This window comes from Mytilus californianus, unplaced genomic scaffold (genome assembly GCF_021869535.1).
Source record: "Mytilus californianus isolate M0D057914Y unplaced genomic scaffold, xbMytCali1.0.p SCAF_1, whole genome shotgun sequence".
Taxonomy (NCBI): Eukaryota; Metazoa; Mollusca; class Bivalvia; order Mytilida; family Mytilidae; genus Mytilus; species Mytilus californianus.
In genome coordinates, this window is record NW_026262581.1 from 115,077,788 (window position 1) to 115,104,549 (window position 26,762).

The 26,762-nt window shown below is 34.6% G+C and overlaps 1 protein-coding gene across 1 annotated transcript; it reads left to right on the forward strand.

The window, feature by feature from the left end:
* Positions 1-6,993: 6,993 nt before the first annotated feature.
* On the forward strand, positions 6,994-26,487 carry LOC127731026 (uncharacterized). The gene is made up of 3 exons (XM_052239777.1): positions 6,994-7,040; positions 9,577-9,642; positions 14,973-26,487. The coding sequence occupies exon 3, from the start codon at positions 15,008-15,010 to the stop codon at positions 24,341-24,343; it is 9,336 nt and encodes a 3,111-aa protein (XP_052095737.1). The 5' UTR covers positions 6,994-7,040; positions 9,577-9,642; positions 14,973-15,007; the 3' UTR covers positions 24,344-26,487.
* The last annotated feature ends 275 nt before the right edge of the window (positions 26,488-26,762 follow it).

Sequence of the window (26,762 nt, forward strand, 5' to 3'; positions counted from 1 at the left end):
AGTTTGAACATTTCTTTGGTATCTTTTGCCTTGGCATTGTCAGTTTGAACATTTCTTTGGTATCTTTTGCCTTGGCATTGTCAGTTTGAACATTTCTTTGGTATCTTTTGCCTCTCTTTTATAATCAAATGACCTATCCAGTGATAGTTCATAAATGAGAAAAGGAAGATGAAATTGTGACTATGACAAAAAGAAACATATCCATGGTATTTTGTGATACATATAGTCCATAATGGTCAACCAAGATATTATGTAGATGTCAACATTTTAATGACTAATTTATATTTTGCCTTGGTTCAGTAGCTTTCATGTAAGCAGCAACCTTCAATCAAAAAAATTCTCATAAGAAACAAGTTTCTTGAATATCATATAAACTGAGAGATAGATAATCCCTTTGTGGTTACTGTTAGAGTGTTGCTATGTGAAATCTCTTCAAAGATTATAATTTGATACACCAGACAAATTTTCCAACTGCATGGAATTCATCAGTGGCCCTCCAGTCAAAACAGTTAAGAGGCCAAATCATCAATTTGAGAAGTTGAAGAGCATTGAATACCAAAATTTCAAAATGTTGTACCAAATCCGAGTAAGTCCCAAAACAAAGTTCACAATGGAAAAGTTGAAGTGCTTTCTTTTTGTCAAAGCTTAGCTCTCAACCAGCCTTCACTGAATTTATAGTGAAAGCTCAAGGTATGAAGCAGTATCTTTGGTATCTTTTAGTTTTATTTCAAATTAACTAAAAGGACATTCTCTGTACAGAAGAATGCAAATATTTTCTTATGTACATTATTTAGAAGCCCTTGCTTAAAGTGAATACAGATAATGAAAAGTAAGCATTGCTCCAACTGGAATACTGAATACGGTGTTTCAGGAATTTTCAGAAATTTTGATAAATTTTTCAACTTTAGTTGTGTTCTGTCATCTGGTTACTGTAATTTCAATATTTATTAAGATATACACTCCAATTTCATATGACCTGGAATAGTTCAATGTAATAACTGAAAATTATCCTATTCGACAAAACGGTTTTAGAATAGAGAATGACTGACCTATGAACATTTTTATTGGCAAATTGAAAGTTGAACTTCAAGTGTACAGTTTCAACAATATTTTACAACTGTCAATTGACCACTAAATCAATGTTTTGTGCACTTAGAATTTATTTTTTTAGAATAGTTCTCTCTAAAAATAAAAATTTTTAGTGCACTAAGAAAAAATAATAAATCTGTATTTAGATGACTATAGAACAAACTATCAAGTACAAAGGCTGAAATAATAGGTAAAAACAGTCTTAACAAAATATCATTTCAATAAATATGATATACTATGCCTTGACTACTAATGTTGCTGTCCTGTCTTTGCGACCAAATTTAAAAGATAACAAAATTTCAGTTTGCATCATTCAGTTAAACCTAGGACATCATATATTGACTACTAGTATACTATTCCCAGGTTAAACTGATTATTGCATTAAATATTTTATCCAATAGATATGGGAAGACTGCAGCATGTCAACAGTGATATTTGTGCAAAAATGCAGGATGAAAAACATTTAGCATAGACTTTCAATTTTGTGATGATGTGAAATATTAGTACCTTTGCAACTTGTAAACTCAAGAATGGTGACTTTCATAATATAAATTTGCTATTATTGTACAATTTTTAGCTCACCTGGCCGGAAGGGCCAAGTAAGCTTTTCTCATCACTTGGCGTCCGTCGTCGTCGTCGTCGTCCGTCGTCTTTAGCTTTTTACAAAAATCTTCTCCTCTGCAACCACTGGGCCAAATTTAACCAAACTTGGCCACAATCATCATTAGGGTATCTTGTTTAAAAAATGTGTCCGATGACCCCGCAAACCAACCAAGATGGCCGCCATGGCTAAAAATAAAACATAGGGGTAAAATGTAGATTTTGGCTTATATCTCTGAAACCAAAGCATTTAGAGTAAATCTGACAAGGGTAAAACTGATTATCAGGTCAAGATCTATCTGCCCTGAAATTTTCAGACAAATCTGACAAACTGTTGTTGGGTTGCTGCCCCTGAATTGGTAATTTTAAGGAAATTTTGCAGTTTTTGGTTATTATCTTGAATATTATTATAGATAGAGATAAACTGTAAACAGCAATAATGTTCATCAAAGTAAGATCTACAAATAAGTCGCATGACCAAAATTGTCAGTCGACCCCTTTAGGAGTTATTGCCCTTTATAGTCAATTTTTAACAATTTTTCGTACATTTTTGTAATCTTTTACAAAAATCTTCTTCTCTGAAACTACTGTGACAAATTTAACCATACTTGGCCATAATCATTATTAGGGTATCTAGATTAAAAAATTTTTCCGATGACCCCGCCTTCCAACCATCATGGCCGACTTGGTTAAAAATAGAACATAAGGGTAAAATGCAGTTTTTGGTTTATATCTCTGAAACTAAAGCATTTAGAGCAAATCTGACAGGTGGCAAAAATGTTAATCAGATTTAGATTTATCTGCCCTGAAATTTTCAGACGAATCCGACAACCCGTTGTTGGGTTGCTGCCCCTGAGTTAGTAATTTTACAAAAATTTTGCAGTTTTTTGTTATTATCTTAGATATCATTATAATATCTAATTTTGATACTATTAATTGTGATTTTAACCTTATTTTACATGATTTCCAAAGCATCAGTAAATACAGGTGAGCGACACAGGCTCTTGAGAGCCTCTAGTTTATATAAAAATGCATAATAATATGCGAAGTTTGTTTCACACTTTATTTTGTAAATATCACAGGTATATCCTGAGTTTTATCATTAAATTTCTGTTAAGTTACCCTCCCTCCCATCCCTTATTTAAATTGTTGTACAAGTTATAGTATGTATTTATGCAGGTTTTTTTTTATATGGCCCACAAGCAATGTAGTTTATTAGTGTTGTATCTATATAATATATTTATGTAATGAACTTGTACAATACTATTCGGCCAAAATAAAAGTATCATTTATCTTGCTTCTCATACAGAGCCAGAGAGGATTGTGGTAATTTTTTAATGCCTTTCAAATATCTTCTTGGTTTTCTAACATTTAAGCTGTCTTTTAATCCAAGCAGAAACATTCCGTTTGAAAACACATTTCAGACTGATAGTACACAAATTCTTGTGTAAACGACAGAATGTTGATCAGACTGACAATGCACCAACATTTGTACAGATTACAGACATGTTATTAGACTGACAATGCACCCAACACTTGTATGAATTACAGACATGTTATCAGACTGACAATGCACCCAACACTTGTAAGGATTACAGACATGTTATTAGACTGACAATGCACCAAACCCTTGTATGGATTACAGACATGTTATCAGACAGACAATGCACCCTACACTTGTAAGGATTACAGACATGTTATCAGACTGACAATGCACCCAACCCTTATATGGATGACAGACATGTTATTAGACTGACAATGCACCCTACACTTGTATGGATTACAGACATGTTGTTAGAGTGACAATGCACCCAACACTTGTATGAGTTACATACAAGTTATTAGACTGACAATGCACCAAAACTTGTATGGATTACAGACATGTTATTAGACTGACAATGCACCCTACATTTGTATGGATCTCAGACATGTTATCAGACTGACAATGCACCCAACACTTGTGTGGATTACAGACATGTTATCAGACTGACAATGCACCCAACACTTGTATGGATTACAGACATGTTATCAGACTGACAATGCACCCAACCCTTGTATGGATTACAGACATGTTATTAGACTGACAATGCACCCAACCCTTGTATGGATTACAGACATGTTATTAGACTGACAATGCACCCTACACTTGTATGGATCTCAGACATGTTATCAGACTGACAATGCACCCAACACTTGTATGGGTTACTTACATGTGTTTGAATTGACTATGCACATAATACTTGTATTGGTTACAGACATGTTTTCAGACTGACAATGCACCAACACTTGTATGGATAACATACATGTTATTAGACTGACAATGCACCAACACTTGTATGGGTTACAGACATGTTATTAGACTGACAATGCACCCAACACTTGTATGAGTTACAGACATGTTGTTAGACTGACAATGCACCTTATACTTGTATGAGTTACATACATGTTATAAGACTGACAATGCACCAACACTTGTATGGATTACAGACATGTTATCAGACTGACAATGCACCAACACTTGTATGGATTACAGACATGTTATTAGACTGACAATGCACCCAAACCTTGTATGAGTTATAGACATGTTATTAGACTGACAATGCACCCAACACTTGTATGAGTTACAGACATGTTGTTAGACTGACAATGCACCTTATACTTGTATGAGTTACATACATGTTATTAGACTGACAATGCACCAACACTTGTATGGATTACAGACATATTATCAGACTGACAATGCACCAACACTTGTATGGATTACAGACATGTTATTAGACTGACAATGCACCCAACCCTTGTATGAGTTATAGACATGTTATCAGACCGTGACAATACACCCAACACTTGTTTGGATTACATTTATGTTATCAGACAGACAATACACCAACACTTGTTTGGATTACAGCCATGTTATCAGACTGACAATACAACTCCAATAATTATATCAATAACAGAAATGTTAACGGACTCAAATAACACCATAACTTGTATGGATTACAGAAAGGTTATCATACTGATATTACATCAATATTCGATGGATTACAGAAATGTTTTCATACTGATATTACATCAATACTTGATGGATTACAGAAAGGTTTTCATACTGATATTACATCAATACTTGATGGATTACAGAAAGGTTTTCATACTGATATTACATCAATACTTGATGGATTACAGAAAGGTTTTCATGCTGATATTACATCAATATTTGATGGATTACAGAAAGGTTTTCATACTGATATTACATCAATACTTGATGGATTACAGAAAGGTTTTTATACTGATATTACATCAATACTTTATGGATTACAGAAAGGTTTTCATACTGATATTACATCAATACTTGATGGATTACAGAAAGGTTTTCATACTGATATTACATCAATACTTGATGGATTACAGAAAGGTTTTCATACTGATATTACACCAATACTTGATGGATTACAGAAAGGTTTTCATACTGATATTACACCAATACTTGATGGATTACAGAAAGGTTTTCATACTGATATTACATCAATACTTGATGGATTACAGAAAGGTTTTTATACTTATATTATATTAATTCTTGTATGGATTAAAGATATGTACTGATAATACACTTATACTTGTGCGAATAACAGATATGGTATCAGACTGACAATGCACCAATACTTGTTTGAATGATAGAAATCAGAGCAGACAATGTACGAAATACCTGCGTGCATGACAGAACTATTATTCGACAGGAATTGCACCAAATACTTATAAAAATAAGAAGATGTGGTATAATTGACATAATTGCCAATGAGACAACTCTCCACCAGAGACCAACTGACATAGAAGTTAACAACTATAGGTTACCGTACGACCCTCAACCATAAGCAAAACCCATACTACATAGTCAGCTATAACATGCCCCGAAATGACAAACGTAAAACAATTCAAACGAGAAAACTAGCGGCCTGATTTATGTAAAAACAATGAACGATCTACAAATATGATATACAACAACAAACGGCAACCTCAGAATTACAGGCTCCCGACTTAAGACGGCACATACAGAATCTGCTGGGATTAAACATGTAAGCGGGCGCCCAACCCTCCCCTAACCTCGGACAGTGGTGTAATGTATGATTAACGGAAATGTCATCAGGTTGAATAAAGTTTTTGGACGATTTTATGCGTTAAAGACACTCTGAGACATTCACCATTTTATAAATTTTGTCAGAAATTTAAATGTTCTTTCTTTCTCGGTCACAGCAATTTCTTGCAATTTTCTAAAACTAAAAAGCGAACTAAAATTCCTTTGGTCTACTCTTATATCATTATGGTAAAGGAACTGTGGATGTAAGACAGTTAGATGGATAAGGGACTTTATTTCCAATAGATTACAAGAAGTGGTTGTCGAAGGTAAAACAGAGGAGTGAAGTTAAAATCTTGTACCACAATGGTCAGTTTTAGGACCCAGTTTACAATTTTTTTATATCATTAAACGACCTAGATCAAGGCCTCCATTCAACATTGAGAGTGCTTGCGGACAATACTGTACTGTCTATATGCCCTTTTTCACAGACATCGACTTACATAAAATCCAAGTAGAACTGGACAAACTAGCAAAATGGGAAAAAACAACTTTGGAAAATGGTTTTCTGTCTTGAAAAATGCAGCGCCCTCGTAGTCACAAAAAATAAAAACACACAAACATATCAAGTTGGATTACAAGCTTCAAGGCCACGTGCACTCTATAGTATATGAGCTCATATTCCCTGTGTTATTATTTCAACATCATTTACCATTTTGACCCTCATTTTTACTCACAGGCGATATGGGCTTATGTTCCCTGTCAAGGTCACTAATCAAATTGCAGGATTACCCGGGATATCTCCTCTGGTATAATGTCATTACATGATCATTACATTTTAGACATTCTTTTATTTACCAATCATGGGGCCTTAGCAGGCAAGATACATAATAATTATTATAAAACATGCGAGTTTTTAGTGAAAATACGCAATGTACAAAGAAATGAAGTAAAATATGAGCAATATAGGATATACAGTATGAAGTGTTTCGTTTTACAGTAATCCAAGTCTGTCTATTAAACTGACAATATCAGCAATTTTGTTTTAAACCAGTTTTTAATCATGCGCAGTTTTTTCCGGTATAGATCTTTAGAAATAAATTAAAGGAGCACTTGCTTCCCCAGACAGTTTTAGCGTCCAATAGTAGATCATGGTATGTATGATACTTATGCATGTGACGTCACTATATCAATTAAAAAAAATCAGGTAAACCGAAAGTAGAAATTGACTTCTGGGAAATCAGTGGTTGATAACAGGATATTAGTCTAGATGAAGTATTCGGTAAGATACTATATATTATAAGAAATGCCAAGTAAGAAAGGGAAATAAAATGAAAATAACACTAGTATATTTTCGTTCATCAGATTTAAAGGTATACGTACATCATTTGTTAAACTGTCAAAATGAAATAGGATATTTTATATCTATTAAAGGTCAAAGAACGTACGTGCAAATCTTCAGTTGCAAAATACAAATATCTTTATTCCTAACTCACGAGATAGCTAGATAGTAATTCAATAAACATGAATCATAAAAAGAGACAAACGAAAAGGAAATATTTTAATTATAATAATAATGATAATAGGTCATAATACAGACTTGAAATATTGATCAGATATCATTGTATGTTCACGTTTAAGGTTCATGTGGACCCTTTGGCTAAAATGGCTGCGTTTTCACCTCAAAATCTACTCTGAGCAAAGACAAACCTGTGCATTTGGAAAATTTTTGAGACACAGCATGCCCTAGATAGATAAAATTCAAATGCATTTTATGTTTAAGAAAATTTAAAACTTAACTGGATTTTGCTGTGCACTTTTTTTTGTCCATGGAAAAGATGATAAAAAATTAACAAACAGTTGAGTTTCACTTGATATGGTCCACTCGGGTACACAGTTTTAATCACTAATTATTGGCTGTGTTTGGATATACGCCTAAGGCAGCCTATGGTTACCCATAGGTATCTTTGGGTACCAATGGTTTGATATTTTGATATATAGAATATCAAACCAAAGGTACCTATGGATAACCATAGGCCACCTCTGGCGTATATCCAAACACAGCCATTGTCAGGTATCTATTGTCCATCTATTGTCCATGGCTGTGTTTGGATATACGCCTAAGGCAGCCTATGGTTACCCATAGGTATCTTTGGGTACCAATGGTTTGATATTTTGATATATAGAATATCAAACCAAAGGTACCTATGGATAACCATAGGCCACCTCTGGCGTATATCCAAACACAGCCCATGTCAATCAATACAGTTCACTTCAGTTATTACCTGTGGGGAATTTCTCAAACCTCTTTCCCAAATTTGTTTATTTTGGCACCTTCTGGAGAAATGAAAAAAAGTGCACAGCAAAATCCAGTTAAGTTTTTAATTTTCTAAAAGAGAAAATGTATTTGAATTTTATTTATCTAGAGTATGCTATGCCTTAAATTTTTTCCAGATACTCAGGTTTGTCTGTACTCAGAGTAAATTTTGAGGTGAAAATGCAGCCATTTTAGCCAAAGGGTCCACATGAACCTTAACGACCTTGACTGGCTGGTAAGCCCTCGCACGGTCGGTAATTAATATTCAGTAATAGTTATACACCGAGGGATAGGTGTGTCTGGATAAGAAACCCCGACGGCCGGAGGCCGGCGGGTTTCTTATCCAGACACGCCGTATCCCGAGTTGTATAACTAACTTACACCCAATGCTAAACCCTATATTTGTTAACATTGATTATTAAATGAAAAAGAACGGATAGCATATTTATTGACAAAATCGAACCATGATTTATAAGAAAAACATTTTTTTTACATGAAACCCCACTAGTAACCTTACTTTGACTATGTTCTTTCAAACTTTGACAAGTGAGTAGATTTTACAAATGTCAAAGTTGCTGTTTTGCATATTCCCCTAAAATTTGCAAAGCATGGGTTGTCCTCAGCTTAATAAAGAATATTTCAAACAATTTTACCTCTAAAAAATGTTCGCCTCGCTCCGCTCGGCGAACATTTAAGTTCCCCCCCCCCTAACATATATAATCCTGGATCCGCCCCTGGGAACTATCTGCAATGGGTGATGATATACTTTGTGGGGTTGTCAAACGATTTATCATATACATTGGCTTGTAAGGATCATCTTTGAATTCTCGTTGTTGATGAATTGGAGACGATATAGTGTCATTTTTGTGATTTAGAAATATATTGAAAGGCGAGTTGATGCTTAAAGAAAATCACAAATTCTGACATGATTCAGTTTATAAGGAGACGACCATTTGTTTTTTTATTTTTTAGAAAGGGGAAACAAGGGGTGGGAGACAGGAGGATATTTTTGGGACGGAAGATTCGTTTTCAACCGGTGCTAGTACTGCTTTTAATAACACGCGTTTTGGGGGCATAATGATTTTATTCATCAGAATATTCATTTCCAAACCCCTCCCCCGTGAATAGTTAATGGTCGTGATCTATTTAAACGACGTAAGTCATGTTCTAATTATAGCAACGACCGATCGTTCGAGAGACTCTTTCACCGTACGAGAGACTCTCATGGTCGTTAAATACCCCCGTACAGTAGTATGAGGACACAATATAACATCAATAGAAAGAAAAGGCAATATAAACATCAATATACTAATGACTTCAAAATCTTTCAATATAAATTTTCTTACTTTCGCCTATGTGTCGACTTAACACGTGATACAGTTAAGCCCCAACCATTCCAGGATTTTTAAGGTTTGCTAGGTTAAACGAGTGTCCGTCACAGCAAGGAGATATATATTGATATCACTCTGAATTAGTAGTATTTTATTTTTTTTTATTTCAGGTTAACAATTATGCGGATTATTAGATAATAGTACAAGTTGTAAAAATAAGTAGACGTCAATTTATGGTATGTATAGTACTTCCTTACTGGGAGAGAAATTATAAAAGTCTTCTTGTGTTCGAAGCGCTTTCGTGTACAATTCAACATTATTTCAGAAGCTCGTATTGATAGCTATTATATTAAAAGCCTTATACATGTAGGAATAAATGTATAACCCAAATTATAAAGAAATGATCTGAAAGAAATCGACAAAAGTCGTCAATATCCAATCTTTCCGGAGTTGAGTTAAAACATTATCTTTTCTAAGCATTCATAGAATGTAAGAAGATTTGTCACTAAAGTAAAAACAGGCGAGATTACGGTGTACATGTGAAACTTTTAAAATTTTGTGAAGAGATATTAATTCCTGTCTGATGTTATTCATAAAAAATCAATTGCTGGCACATATAAAGTATCTTACATTTCATTACTGAAGGTCCTATAGTTTTTAGATTTTGGAAAACATAAACACATGTTACTCATTAAATCATTTGAATGATGTTAGTAGTAACAAATTATCTCTTTTAGGAGATTGATGACTTCCAAAATCCTTCCATAATTTTACTCTTTTTTAGATCTTGTATGTAGCTTTAATATACCAAACATGCATGGTAAACTGCAAACAAACCTGATGAATAACAATGATAAATGCACAGTTCCTATGCTTTGGGTTTTGTTAAGTGTAGGTATACGGATTTTGTGTCTTGATAGACCAAATCCCTTCTTTTCCATTTCATAGTGCTTACTCAGTGGCTGAATAAGAAGTATACATGGTCATACGTTAACTTTATTCAAATAAAACCACATCATATATGTGCGTATGGGACTTTATCAAATGCTCAATGAATGATGAATAAACAGCTTTATTCACATACTTTTCCTCTCAGCCTAAATCTTATTTCGGAAAAAGTTTATCATCGTTGGGGAACGGAACAATGTATGAACACAAATGACTCTAAGTTTTAAAAAATGATATGTTTCAGGACCACCAGGATTTTCTTTTCACCACGATGATTTCTTCGGTCAAAATTTTCACTTCTTCTTATATTCGGAAGCAATTGAAGTATAAGAATTAACATCCAATGGCAAATATATGTCATGCATGTTCAGAGAAAACTAGCTTGAAAGTTTTATCTCAAATCCAATCCCAACTTTGTGCATTATTTTTTTTATCCGACATCTATCTTTAATGTAGTCACTACCTTCTTTGATCTTTTTCCAGTATACATATAGCTTCTCATATACTATTACTAAATAGGGGGCCTCGGTGGCAGAGTGGTCTAAGTAGTTCAACTGCTGTATAACTAGCCTGTCAACACTAAGGTTGTTCGCTCGACTCAAATCTTAATTCACAAGGATTGTCAGTTTTCTTGCGAATGTCGATGAGAGTGGCGTTAAACACCAACCAATCAATCTAATAAATAGTATATACTTTTCATGTGCGAGGCTTTACTATTTAAAAAGAAACAATTTTATCAGGTATTGGAAACATTAATGACTACCTCTAATTTGTTAAACATTAAAACAAACTATGATAGGGCAAATTTCGAATCTTTCACTGAATCATACATAATGTTTATCACTAAAGTAAATATATGTAAAAGCTAATAAAGTTCATGGCTTTCATACTAGGCCTGCCGAGAACTTCATATATCTACAAATATAAATATAAAATAAACCTGCAAATGTGAATACTATCTATCAGCATTTAAAAAAAAGTTAAACTGCTGATTAAACGTTTTCTTCGTGTTTCATGGATTAATTACCTAACCTCGATATTAGATAAACATAAAAATCATGACAAACTTCTCTGAAATACTTAGCGAAAAAAAAAATATTTACATTCATTTTACATATCAAATATACGTAATAAGAATTCATTTCGTGACATTACTGATCATGTGAGTGACCTCGTCCGAGGTAGATCAAGACAGGAGCTTTAGACATACACATAACAGGCGATTGTCTTCATTTTTGAATGAGACATGAAAAAAAACAGATTTGTGGTAAACATCGACGAGACGACAACCCAACGAACAAAACATTAGATATATGTCTAGTCTTTGATCCGTCCGTCCTTCCGTCAGTCGTATTTCCTAGTGCTAAATAAAATACTTTATATCGGATTGAAACATATGGCCAAGTCAGGAGCCTGTTATTCAGTGGTTGTCGTTTGTTGCTGTATATCATATTTGTTTATCGTTCATTATTTTGTACATAAATCAGGCCGTTAGTTTTCTCGTTTGAATTGTTTTACGTTTGTCATTTCGGGGCCTTTTATAGCTGATTATGCGGTATGGGTTTTACTTAAAAATTGAATGCTTATTTTTGTAAATTTATTGGGGTGTAAAAGCGTTGACCGAAGTACATTCTAAAAATTTGCGCACGGTCAACGCTTTTACAGCCCTATTATAAAATTACCAAAAGAAGCATTCAATACTTATAATTACATTTTTTTGCTAGGATCATGAAAACATAATTTCTATCAAGTTTTTCTTTTATTTACCTGTGCACTTTATTATACCCCACGCAACGAGTTGTGGAGGGTATAATGTTTTTGACCCGTCCGTCAGTCCGTCAGTCCTGTTTCTTGTCATCGCAACTCCTCTCAAACCACACAACAGAATTTCATGAAACCTTTTCAGATAATAAGGACATACTACGTAGATGTGCATATCGACAGGAAATTACGATTCAATGTTTTTATCTAGGAGTTACGCTCTTTTGAACTTATTTGCTTCAATATACTACTGCAACAGTTTGTCATCGCAACTCCTCTGAAATCAGACAACAGAATTTCATGAAACCTTTTTAGATAATAAGGACATACTATGCAGATGTGCATATCGACAGGAAATTACGATTCAATTTTTTTTTTCTAGGAGTTACGCCCCTTTGAACTTATTTGCTTCATTATACTAATGCAACAGTTTGTCATCGCAACTCCTCTGAAACCACACAACAGAATTTCATGAAACATTTTTAGATAATAAGGACATACTATGCAGATGTGCATATCGACAGGAAATTACGATTCAATTTTTAGTCCCCTACCGACGAAGTCGAAGGGGACTATAGGTTTGCACTCTGTCCGTCTGTCTGTCCGTCCGTCCGTCTGTCCATCCGTCAGTCCGGCAAATCAGTTTTCCAGACTTTTTTTCTTCATGCTTGAAGATATTGATTTGATATTTGGTGTATTGTTTTATCATGACAAGTTACAGGTCAAGTTCGATTTTCACGATTTTAGCTTGTCTCCTTGTTCAGTTAAAGCCCTTTCCCTAGAATTAAATTTTTGATGAAATACTTATTAATTACTAGATTTCTTTTCAAAGGGAATTAACTCATTTTTTAATTTTCCCTAGAATTAAATTTTTAATGAAATACTTATTAATTACTAGATTTCTGTTCAAAGGGAAACTCCTCCGAAACCACACAACAGAATTTCATGAAACTTTGTAGATAATAAGGACATACTACGTAGATGTGCATATCGACAGGAAATTATGATTCAATTTTTTTTTCTTATACAATTTTTTTTTCTTACTGTTATTTTATTTCTCCTGTGACAATGTGGGGACGTGGGGTATGTGAGCGCGCTCACTAAGGTTCTTTAATTGTGGAAGCTCGTGTCATCATGAATGTTACATTTCATTTTGAAATGAAGGTTAATTTCAGAATGACGCGAGATTGCTGTTAGCCAATCAAAATAACGTATTATAAAAAAACATACATGTAATGTAATTATTCATTGTTGAAGGCCGTACGGTGACCTATACATGCAGTTGTTAATTTCTTTGTCATTTGGTCTCTTGTGTAGAATTGTCAATCATACCAAATCTTCTTATTTTTATATGTACATGCTGAAATCCCTATTGATTTGTAAGGTTACCATGTCAAAGGCAAAGGTCATAGTGACTAAAACAGACCACAATTAATGCAGAAAAGTGGTTTTCGGAAGCTTAATTACATACTATATATAATTAAGATAAAGATTCCTATTGATTTTCAAGTTACTTGGTCTAACGTCAAGGTCATAGTTATGAAAAAAAGACGCGTGAATTATATAACTGTCTAAAATCATAATTTAGTGTAGTATGTGACCTTGCTCCCTAATGTTCCTTAATTTTCCACGTCGCTTTTGGAAGGGGTACTTAATACTAAGCAGTAGGGATGAACCGTTGGAATATGTCCCTTTTCATGCCAAATTATACATGATGAGGGAGTAAAGTTAAAATGAAATATTTAGAAGTTGAATAATTTTGACATTTATAATGCTGTTGTTATAAACATCTAAAACACTTTTTGTATCTATTGAAACATGTCAAACTTCATTTATTTACCCCCCCCCCCCCCCCCCCCCCTCCAAACCCGGCCGAAAAAAGGATCGGTGGATTTGAAAATGCTAATGTCCTGTCGTCCCTCCGACTTTGTAAGCGCCTTCGTTGAAATTTATATCAATGGTTCATCAGCAATTTCTCATTGGAGTTTGTCGAAATTTTTGTCTTAGCATTTCATAACAGGGCAATATCTTGCAATACTTCGAAATTCAGATCGAATATCATTTGGGGGTTATATACTCGAAATGTAAAAACAAAAATGAAAAATTTGCATTGTAAGCGCTCCCGTGACGATTTTTCAGTTTGAAGTTTGATAAAATTCATGTCAACTGTTTACATCATCCATATCTCTGATATGTTCAAAATCAGGGTTAGGGCTGGTCGAATATTTAAGACTTTAGCCCTTTTCAAATGTAAATTATATCGGAAAACAACATTGTAAGTGGTCCCGCGTCTACGTTTCGCATTGAAGTTCAATAACATTCATGCTCAAGATTTACATCAGCAATATCTCAGACGATTCGTAAGTTCAGTGTGGTTCAAATTTGTTTGGGGAGAGGGGGGTTATTCTCCTTAGAAATAACTTTAGAAAATCATTATTGTTAGCGCTCTCTCACCTTCATTTCGCAATTCTGTTTAATGAAATTTATGACGGAGGATTTACATCAGCAATACCACATATGAATAGAAATTGTTGTTTTCTATTCGAAATTGATTTATGAAATTTGATAATCGGTAAACTAATGTTGCCTCTTAATGCTCGTCAAACGTTATAATCATGTAGGGAATTTGGTCTGTTTGCTTTGTCAAAATCTACAAAGCAAGGACTTCATTTTCAAGATTCATGCCGTGGGTCTAGTAGCTGGTATACCAGCAGCTCACCTTTCCAAGACATTGATTTAAATATAATCATACTTCCGAGAGTACATCTGTTAACCTTTTTAAAAGATCACTTAGAATGAAACGTTAACATTGTATATTTTTCAAACATATTCTTGAAAATTGTGAATATTTTTACAGGTAGTACTGAAGACGATGTTTGTAAAGACTGACTCATGAATTTCTTCAGAAGAATCGTGAAGCACATAAAGGGTGAGGAAACTGCAACAGGAGAGATTGATAACAGTCCACGTGATGACGCTTATATTCCTTCAAACACAACACAATACTACAGGAGATCAAGAGACATTTCAGATGAGGCTTCTATCAATGCAATAAGGGTGTCTTGTGTCCCGGGTGATAATGATGTTCGTGGAATATCCCAAGATCACCCTTTAAAAGGTGCCGATTCATCCCAGATTTTGTCTCGTACCGGTAAGTCTGATTTATATGATCTCGATTCTTCTCGAATTCTCATTAAAGAAGACTCCGATGTAGAAACACTGAAATATGGTAGATGCCCTGCATCCGGATGTACAAATTCTATATCAAGTAATGTTAACTCTAGTAATGACATGTTATATGGAGTATTAGAAAATGAAAAAACTAACAAAGAAGACCTTATGCATTCAGAGTCAATAGCAAGTCCATTTTCGAATGATGTAAAACCTGCTGTTATCAACAGCCGAGAAATTAGTAAAGATGTTTCTGGACAAATAACACTTACTTCATTTATAAATGATACACCAAAACAAGTTATGACTAAAGATGCACCTAAAAACCAAGAGAGCGATATCTATGTAAAACTCTCAGATTCATCAACGTCTACGAAAACGAAAGTCGAAAGTTTTCATGATCGTTACAGAGCATCATTTTCTCAAGAAAACCAAATAGGCGAAATACTAGGGAAAACGAAGTCACAGATATCAACCGGTGGTAAAGCACCAAATGATATCAACTGGGAATTTAAAACAGAAAGAAAAAGTCATAAATCGACAGAAAAACCGAATGAGATGACTTGTCATTTACAATCAAAAACAAATCTCGGTGACAAAATTCTCCCAAAGAATGTAAAACTTATGTATAATGCTAATGATACTAATTCTTCAAAGGTCAAGCTGTTTGAGGAACGCGAAGAAACAGAAACGAAATGTAGATTGAACTTAAAATCTTCTAGATCGAAGGAAAATGTTGTTTCAGAACCACGGTTAAACTGTAGCGGAGAACATTTGAATGAAGTGTTCTCTAGCAATGACAATTTACCTAACACATTCTATGATGTACTCTGGTATTCCGCTTCAAACCAGAATGCATCTGAAATGCGGACTAGTCCATGGAAAGAGAAAGAAATAATTGCAGACATTGGAAGACCGAAAAATGACATGGATTTATCTTATGGAAAGAAGCAAACAAATGTGAAGAAAGCTAATGAAATATCTGATTTGAATATAAAATCTGATTATATGGAAAAGAACAAACTAGACGGGAAGATGAATTCACAAAATGAACTCGCCAGCCAACTCAAAATGGAAGAAGATAATGTTAGAATGACTCATGTTGAACACTCAAGACATTACATTTCCGCTCAAGACACTAAGAGTGATATCAGCTCACAGGATGAATATTCATTGGAGACTGCAATAAAACTTGACGCGTGCATAGATATGTATGAAAAGTTAGCTTGTCGTTTGGAAACGCCAGAATCAGAGAATTTCACAAAGACTACATATGGTGCTAATAGTTGTATTAAAAATAATTCTGTTCAATATCAAGAAACAACTGTTGAAATGTCAGGAGTAAATACGAGTGAAGCTTGGTTTGGAATGATTGATGGCAGCAAAATCTCCCAAAAGGATGAATATTGCTTTAAAACGAACATAAACGTGCGTGATTCTACTACCACAGATTGTCTTAAGAAAAGATCTAAAATGTCACTGGGCAGGACATGTAATGAAGTAACTGATTTAAAAATATCTAAACACGTCATAAGGGACGTTGTTGCTCCTAGTGATCTTTATACTTATGTTCAGCCGCCTGCTGAACAAACAAAGCTTGATTTTGGTCATGAGAAGGAAACATCAAAAACGTGTCATGATATTTCAATAGAGGAATTGAATTTAAATGAACATGAGACATCGACAGTTATTTTAGATACAGAAAAAATAAACAGCAATCTGGCTCAAAAGGCAAAAATCGTCAAAGGCGATGTAAAAGAAAAAGAAAGATTTACTGAAAATGCATTATACAGAAATAGTTGTGAGATAAGCAGCACCGTTGAAATGAAGGAACCGAAACGCAAACTTCTAAAAGAAGATATTTATAAAAACCCGAAGGAAAATACCTTGGCACAACAATCTTACACTGTCAAAACGAGCAATCGAAGTACTATAGCCAGTTTTGAAAGTAAAGCCGACAGCTCACAGGGTGAGCAAGAAAAAATACAATTTAAAGTCGAAGAGCAACAAAGCGATGTTTCCGACATGTGGAATAGTGCATGGAGAAAGCAAAAGTCAATTGAAGAAGTTTGGACTTTAAACAGTGACGTTCATGGTGGCCCTCATGTGAAGAGGCAGTCAAGCTTGATAAAAGCGAATACAAAATCACGTTTGAATGCAATATCTGTTGACATAGAAATGAAAAAGCAAATTGAGGAATTTAACCTGCAAAACGAATCCGTAAGTGAACTTGAGATGGAAATATCTAGTTTCAAAACTGAAAAGGGTCAACAACCAAAAACGAATATTTCCACTCAAGACACTCAAACCAATATCAGCCCACAGGATCAAATTTCCTGTAAAACCAGACAAAAACCATTTTCCCTGAGAGATGAGATATCTGGAACTGCACTACAACCGTGTAAAAAAGTGCTAAATGAGACAAATCCCCATTTGGGAACCGAGAACGTCACAAAACCTAAACATGATGCCAGAAGTTGTATTAGAACCAATCCTGTCGAATATCAAGAAACACACGTAGAGATATCAAGATCTAATATAAGTGAAACAGGCTTTCGAGTGAATAATGAAAATGTTGATGACAGTAAAATCTGTCAAAATCAAGAATGCGATAATTTATCGGATTTTAAACCATATGATTTATCCTTTCAAAAGACATGGATTCAGGACATGACTAAACACGTATCTGAATTTAAAATGTCTACAGATGTCGGAAGTAATGTAATTGCGTCTAGTAATCGTGACAGTACTGTACAAATGTCTGTTGGACAAAAACAAATAGATTGCTGTCTGGAGTATGAAAGGCTTAAAACCAAGCATTATACATCAACAGCAGAATCAATTGTTCAGAAGGAGCTTGCATCTACAGTTACTGTCAGTTTAGAAAGTGTAAATATAGTTCAGACAACTGAAAAGAGAAAGAGTTCTGGAAAGGACGAGCTGATAAAGAAAGAAACATTAACTGAAAATGTTAGGAAGCCAGAGAAATTAATTCTTGAAATTTTCAATTGTGATAACATATATGACTACCAAAGCTTTTTACAAGATAGAATAGGGATTTCAGTTAAATTTACTATTGAAGACATTATTAAGAAACAAAATAGTACAAATCTAATTGTCCAGTTTCCCAGTAAAACATCGAGCAGAAAAGTCACTGAAATATTGCATTTAAGGAACTGTGAGTGCAAGACTATTGTTAAGTGTCATTTCTACGAAGAACAAAGGAAAAGAGACAAAAGACAGAGAAATGCGAAAGCAGAAGCATCACCCAGAAATAGTTGCGAAAAAGATGTCACAAGGGAAACGACACCAGACAAGCAGAAAAAGCCAAAAGATCAGAGTCGGAGTCAAAAGATACTTTTGTCGGCAACACAATCTACTGCTATCAAAATTGACAACCAAAGAATCCAAACCAATTCTGAAAGCGTAACAATCGGTTATCATGCAAAACGAAAAACATCTGATGGTGGAAATTGTGATATGTTTTACGGACTTGTTGATGAACAACGCATTGAAATGGATACTAAAAAAGAAACTGAAATCAAATCTCAGATTTTCAAAAGGTCAAGCACAACAAATAAACAAAAACACAACTGTATATCAAAGAATAAAACTGTCACAACCAAAAGAGAAAAACAACTAAAAGGAGAGACAACTAATGTTTCAGACAATTACCACTCAAGTGAAAATTTACAAAGCTTAAAATCTGAAATAGACAACAAAAAGTTACAATCCAATAAATCTAATATTAAGATTGTACAAGATGGACTGTTAAATTTGGAAAGTGACCTTGTTTCACAAAATAATGTGGTTAGGCACGAAAATCACAAGGAAATGACTGAGGCAAAGTCGAAATCCAAACGTGTTTACACAGGAGCACCCAAAAATGGTGACTATTCAACTGGTGAGATAAAAGTTATACAAAGCATGAATACAAGGAAAACAAATAGTGAAATTACACAGAACACTCCTTTGACTGTTAATAAACTCGTTGAAAAAAATCAAATTAACAATCCAGACTCTTCAGTCAACACCACTGCAGTAGCAGAAAAGAAATTGAACACGACTGAACTCGGTCAAGGAAATTACAAATGCAAACCACAATGTATTGAAATCGAAATATATAATCTTTCAAGGGCAGAATCAAATTTGGAACGATTTTTGAATTTGCGACTACAAAAGCAAGTTAAATTTAGTATTAAAAGTATGGAAGTATTACAAAATGTGATTTTTTTGTCTGTTGAATTCCCAAGCACAAATTCTTCAAGGAAAGCTATGGTTTTACTCCAGAAGGGCAACACACTGACGGGAACCAACATTAAGTGTCATATCGATAAGAAAAGAAAACAGGAGATTCAACAAAACTTGCGAAATAAAAGGCTATCGGATATGGCAAGCCAACAAGCAGACATTGCAAAACAATTTCAGGACAATCATGAGACACAACTTAAAGAATTGAGAAAATATTTAGAAAAGTTTAAGGATAAGAAGCAAAAATTTCAACCAATAGACAGCTTTAATAAAAAGAACAAAGAGAAAGAAACATTGACTTCAAAAGTGAAAGAAATGGAAAGCCAAAAATCTGAATTCAAATCTTTTATAAAGTCATTCCTTTGCAAGTTAGAAAAACTTCAAAACTCTTCCTTTAATGAACAGGAATTGTTGGAGCTTGAAACCAGCTTCAAATCTGAGTGTGACAGGTTTGCCGCCGCACTTCCCATATATGCATGCAGAACAGAAATTTGTACAATGATTCATAAAGATCAAACATCCGTTATTCTAGGTGAGACTGGATCGGGAAAAAGTACACAAGTCGTTCAGTATCTATATCAAACAGGTATTTATTCAGAGGGGATTATCATTTGCACCCAACCAAGAAAAGTAGCTGCTATTAGTCTGGCCACTAGAGTAGCAAAGGAAATGTCATCAAACGTTGGCAACTTGGTAGGATATCAAGTCGGTATGCAATCAAAAAAATCAAAAGATACCAAAATCCTTTACGTGACAGACCATGTGCTTCTAAATGAATGCCTGAAAGATCCCCATCTGTCATTGTTTTCTTGCATAATTATCGATGAAGCTCATGAAAGAAGCATCTTCACTGATCTTTTACTAGGAATGATAAAGAAATGTCTGCCGTCTAGGCCGGATTTACGTGTTGTAGTAACATCTGCTACTATCGATCCAGATGTATTCGTTCGTTTTTTCGGTGAATGTCCAGTATTGTCAGTTTCCGGTAGAACTTTTCCTGTCGACGTGGAGTGGTCAGAAGAGGCATTTGATGATAATTATGAAAAAAGGACACTCGAGAAAGCTATAGATGTCCACCTAAGAGAAGACAAAGGAGATATATTAGTTTTCCTAACGTCCCCATTAGAAGTCGAAAAAAGTTGCAAACAATTTGAAGATAAACTTCGAAGCTATCGTGATTTTATATGCCTTCCTTTACATGGGAAACTACAAGCAAACGAACAACAGCGAGTTTTTAACCCTGCATCACATGGAAAACGGAAAATTGTATTTGCCACTAACAGTGCTGAAACATCCATAACAATACCAGGAATTAAGTACGTTGTAGATTCCGGACGAATAAAAGAAATGCAATTTGATCCTAAAAAGAACATAAGTTCATTAGTTGTAACATTGGTGACACAAAGCTCTGCAAATCAAAGAAGTGGCAGAGCTGGACGAACCGCTCCTGGAAAATGTTTTAGGCTTTATTCAGAGGATGAATATAAAAAAATGAATGTATGTTCCACTCCAGAAATATTACGTGTTAATTTAGGACAGGCAATCCTAAAGCTCATGGAATTAGGTGTTGATCCTATTTCATTTGATTTCGTAGAATCACCTCCAAGGCATCAACTGACTAATGCTATGGAAACGCTTGTGTCAATTGGTGCAGTATCAGAAGGAATGCTGACAGACATTGGAAAATGGATTGCAAAGCTACCTTTTGATCCCATACTTGGAGCATTTATACACGACGCAATTGGATGTGATGTTGGTATTGAAGCTCTAATTTTGACAGCCTGTTGTGGCTCTGGAGGGTCGCTCTTTTACCGATCTGGTACTCTTGCAGAGAAAACAAATGCGGATAAAATGAAAATTCGATTTTCGCATCAAGGTGGCGACGTCATGACAATGTTGAATGCGTATAGAGAGTGGCATGTTCAACCGGAAAATTCCAAGGGTAAATGGTGTGCACAGAACTATGTTAATGGGAAAACGATAAAAGCTGTGAGAGAAACTGCTACCGAAGTGCTCTCAATTCTTCGCAAGGAATTAAAAATTAAGTTGGAATTTAAGTTAAGTGATCCAGAAAAAGTTGACCTCATGTTACAAAAAATGATATTCAAAACTTTCAAGCACAATATATGTCACTTTTTAGGACACGAGCGAGCTGGTTATCATGTCATACATAAAGCACATGATGTTTGTCTTTTTCCATCTTCATCTTTGCCTTCTCTTGGACTCAAGCCAGAATGGTTAGTTATTGAACAAGTTTTACAAATAAATCGAGACTATGGTGTCAATGCCACACCAGTACCAGTTGAGTGGATTGAAGAAGGGCTAGAAGAAGGTTGGCTTAAACCCTTTGATATGGAACGTGTTGAAAAACAAAAAGTAAGGTGCTTAGGTGCGTACGGAATGGGAGACCAAACTTTCAGAGATTTTGTTGGACCTCGCTATGCAAAACTGAAGGACATCGAGATACTACTTAACGAGATTGCAGATGGAAGTATTGTTATACTCGATACAGATGGTAAAACAGGCGAAATTTGCCTCTATTCTACAAATACAAAATACGTGACATCACTATTGGTTAAGCATGTTGAAAATATATTGAACGCATTGAGAAGAAAATTCAAGGATGAGAAAAGCGAACAGTATTTAAGTTCTTCAAACCAAGGAACGCGTATAGTTATTTCAGCCGGTTGTAATGTAGCAGATGTTCTCATGCCAGACGAATTCAAATCAGTCATAGTAGTCAGTGATCCTCTCAACGTGCAATGGCTTACTGAAGAAGTTGTTAGAAATGAATTTGAGACATATGGTCAAGTTGAACACATTGAACAGTTTTATTTTACCAAGAATAAGAGAAATTGGGGAAAAGTTACCTTTATGACAACTCAAGAAGCTGAATATGCAGTAAAAGAATCAAAAGAAGAAGAGATATGTGCTCGACCAACTGGAAATGCCAGACTCCAAAATGAACATCGTTTTCGTGTAAAGTTCGAATGGTGCCGTCGTAAATCTAAAGGGTCTGCTTTTGTAGAATTCAGCGAACAAAGAATAGCTGATAATATACTCCATGACTGTAGGTCATTGCTGATAGGAGGAACCAGAGCAGTACTGAATCCTAGTAAAAAAGGAGGAAGTCAAATATTTGTTAATAATTTGAACAGATTTGTAAATGAAGCAGTATTGAGGCATAGCTTTGTTACAAAATTCCATATTGGTGATAATCATATTGTTGCAGCTTCGTTCATTCGCGAGAGGGTTCAGACTTCAAGACCAGAACTAGATTTAATCCAACAAAGACTCCGTGCCCACATACAAATGCATGTCAAAGAAGGAAAATATGATCTATTTATAAAACCACCCAAAGATCAGGATTTCACGTTTCTTGCCTTTGCATCTTTTTCAAAGGTAGAAGAAGGACAAAATGCAAGTGCACATGTACAGCAAAATTTTAGACCTAATGGTGAAGTTCTAAACACATCTATAACGCTTCAAGCCTCAATTCTTGTTTACAAAGCCATATTTGAAAAATGTAATGACGTAATATTTAAAGCTATTACTACTTTGAATCAACAAGAAGGGATTGAAATTCGCCATAAAATAATGAGAAACGGAAACTGTAAACTTGACATGAATTGCGATCATGTTGACACTTTACGAAGGGTCAGACGAAAACTTGACAAAATTGTTCAGGGCAAAAGAATGACAAAGCAAGAATTTCCAAATATACAGGAACTTTTCACAAGAGCTGGGAAGTATGAAATACGGAATATCATGTCACAAACAAGTTCGTTGATAATAGACGATTATCGAATACTAGAAATATCGATTTACGGCGAAAAAGAGAAGCGAAACAAGGCATCAACACTTTTAAAAGAGTACCTGTATAAATTGAGTCAAGGAATTAACCGAAGTTTATCTCTAAAAGGAGCAGATAAGCCATTCGGTGTTATAAAAGAAATGTTTTTACGATTTGGTATAGATCTTGGGAAGATGAAACGTGATATCAGAGGTCTTCACCGTTTACAGATTAATTTACGTCATCATAGTGTTGATATAAACGGCACGTCTGAAGCTGTTGAAAAAGCAGTGGTCGAAATAAATGGTGTGATTGATCATTTAAGAGAAATGCAAAACTGTGAGCACATTGAGAATGAAGAACACCAATGTGCTATTTGCTTCATGGAAATAGAAGATGGGGAAATGTACCGTTTAGAATCTTGCGGTCATCCTTTTTGTAAAACTTGCATCGTTCCACAACTGGAATCAGCAGTTGGAAACAGTGACTTTCCCTTGGCATGCTGCAAAGAAAGTTGTGATGAATTATGGTCATGGAAGGACATCACCAAATTATCATTGCAGTCAGGAATGACAATTAACAACTTGGTCAATCGAGCCACAAGTTCCTATATTGCAAGAAATGTAAATGAATATAAATATTGTACTTCGCCAGAATGCCCAAGTGTTTACCGCGTGACAAAGATGGTCAATGAATTCAGTTGTGGTGAATGCGGGGCGAGGATTTGTACAGCTTGCCACACCCAGTACCATGATGGTATATCATGTGACAATATGAAAGAACTTAAGGAGGATACTTCTGGAATAGCAATATGGCTACGAAAAGATCCCCATAATCGTAAACTGTGTCCCGGCTGCGGTTTACCAATTGAAAAGGCATCTGGTTGCGACCATATGGAATGTACCAAGTGTCGTAGACATTTTTGCTGGGTATGTCTAGCGCATTTTGGTTCTAGTGGGGAGTGTTATGGTCACCTTCGTAGTGAACATGGTGGATATGGAGGAGGATACTAATTTATGTATTTATTGTAATTGTGCAAACTTTGTATTTATGGTATTTTCAGAGTTCAAAATATGTGTACGCATTTCAACAGGATAAGAGAGTAATCACATATTGTAACCAGAATCCTATATAAGATGTGAGTCTGGCATCGTGTTTCTGGGACACTGAGCCATGCATGTTGTATAACGCATTCTCTTTGAAATTTACATTCCTGATTCTGTGTCTTTAATGTATTGTATTTTTTTTTATTTAAGCGCGAAGGTACATTCCAAAAAGTACTCGTTACACAGTGTGGTAGATATAATTTTTTCAAGAGGCACGGCCAATTTCTCCTGTATCTATTTCCCTCTGAATGCGGCATGGTCAAAAGAAGAAAGTGTTTTGAACGTATTGGATTTTTAGTATTAAAGTCGGAAATAATATATTTAAAAGACTTTTTAACAATTTTACAATGTTGAAGACAACTTTGATACAAAATATGCAAATTTAAAGGGAAGGTTTTTTTGTTGTTGTAAGTTTCTTCATTGAAGGGTACTAATAACCAAAGTGAATTTGAATTTGAAACCCAGACAACAGTAGTACATCCGATTTCGGTTAAATATATTCTTCTTATTTAGTTTTTATGGAGATGGGGACGTAAAATACCTGGAATTTGACAAAATCTATCTTAATTGCAGTGTTGGTCCTTCTTTATATATATGTTGTTTTCAATTTAGACTTGATTATATATTTTTTTGTTTGGGCTTGTATTATATTTTCATTCGGGTTTATATGATCCGTTCAACCTATTTCGACTCTTTAAAATTCAGAGTCTATCCTAAATTGAGGTAAATTATATGGCCTTCCAAATACCGTTTCGATCCCTAACATCACTGAAGAGACATTAATTGTCGAAATCCGGATATTGTGTACAAATTTTTGCACCTCATGTTTGCGGTATACCATCTTTTCCGCAAGTTTATTGTTTTCTGTTTGGTAATAAATTAAATATTAAGATCCATTTTGTTACATCTTGTGATCTGTTTCTTTGGCAATCGCCAATGGCAGTCAGCAGAGTTTAAGAACATCAGCTGTTCGACCTGCTAGTCAAATGCGTTTTGTTAGAATATACTTTTTTCACATTTTTTGGTCTTTTGGGAAATGTTGTTTGTGCTGTATTTACACCCCTCTACCAAGAAACTTGTTTTGCATGCACACGTATAAAAATTGCGGTTTTTATCCAACGCAATCATAGGTTTGAACGTTGTTTTCAATTTAGACTTGTTTATAATTTTGTTATATATGTTCGGAAATACTCCATGCTGTTAGAACTTCAAAGTAAAACATGAAGCTGTGATATTGTGAATTTAAATAAATATTGAAAGACTATTTTAAATGGCTCTAGTGTGAAATGAATTCAGGGGAATGCGGCCATACTTGCTTAATCATTGTTGAGGGGTTTTACGCAGTCCGATTAAACCAGATCTCCTTTCTCCTTTAGTTTGGGTGTACGATGCTCAATCAGGTTGGGGTTTTATTATACATTTGGTATTTGGGATATTTCTGGGTTTTTAAACGCGGGGTGTTTTAAATTACTTTGAAGATATGAAACATAACATGTGTATTTTGAGCGAAAATAAGAAGGTGCAATAAGTAAGTGGATACAATGTTTTTGTGTGATTTTTACTTCATGTCCGATTTTGCTTTTTGTTCTAGTCCGATCGTCAAATTTTATATTTGTCTAATAATTTTGCTTTTCGATTGGAATTTGGCTTCTTGACTGATGCTATTCTTTCGATTTGCTTTTTCTTTCATACTTTTGCTTCTCTAGTCTGATGCTTTTTGTCCGATTTTCTTTTGTTCAAAAATTTTCCTATGTGTCCGATTGTTTGCTTTTTCACTTGATATTTTGTTCTTGGATTTATAATTGAATTGAAAATATTATATGCATTTAATTTTAGAGAGTCCTAGGGTAGATATACAGATTTGTAGGAAATGATTATTTACGATAGAATTGCTTTACCAGAATTGAGTGTCGATAGCTAATACAGTGTATATAATGTGCGAATCCTGAAATGCCATTTTTACTGTATCCGTGATGAATTTCTAATGTAGAATGATAAATAAACAGACGACAAATTCGTGATTTTTGAATAAAACAAGAAATAATATATAATGTGTACTGTTTTTATAAATTCATGATAAAGGTATGAGATGCGGACGGGTTTTCATTGCGCCTACAGCCATCCAGGTGTAAAAGTGATACACAAATAGATAGATATTAAGAATAGTTCACGAACAGAGCGTGCAAGAGATTTGAAAGTAGCAGTTAAGTTTTATTTGCAGAAAAATGTACCTTTTAACATAAATATTAATGTTGTATAACTTAAAACAGGTTTTGTTATTCAGCTTGTTGATATTGAATCAAATTCCACTATGCTGTTTTCGTTA

Excerpts from the sequence above, each read along its gene's own strand:
- LOC127731026 (XM_052239777.1), top strand. The coding sequence starts at position 15,008 with ATGAATTTCTTCAGAAGAATCGTGAAGCACATAAAGGGTGAGGAAACT.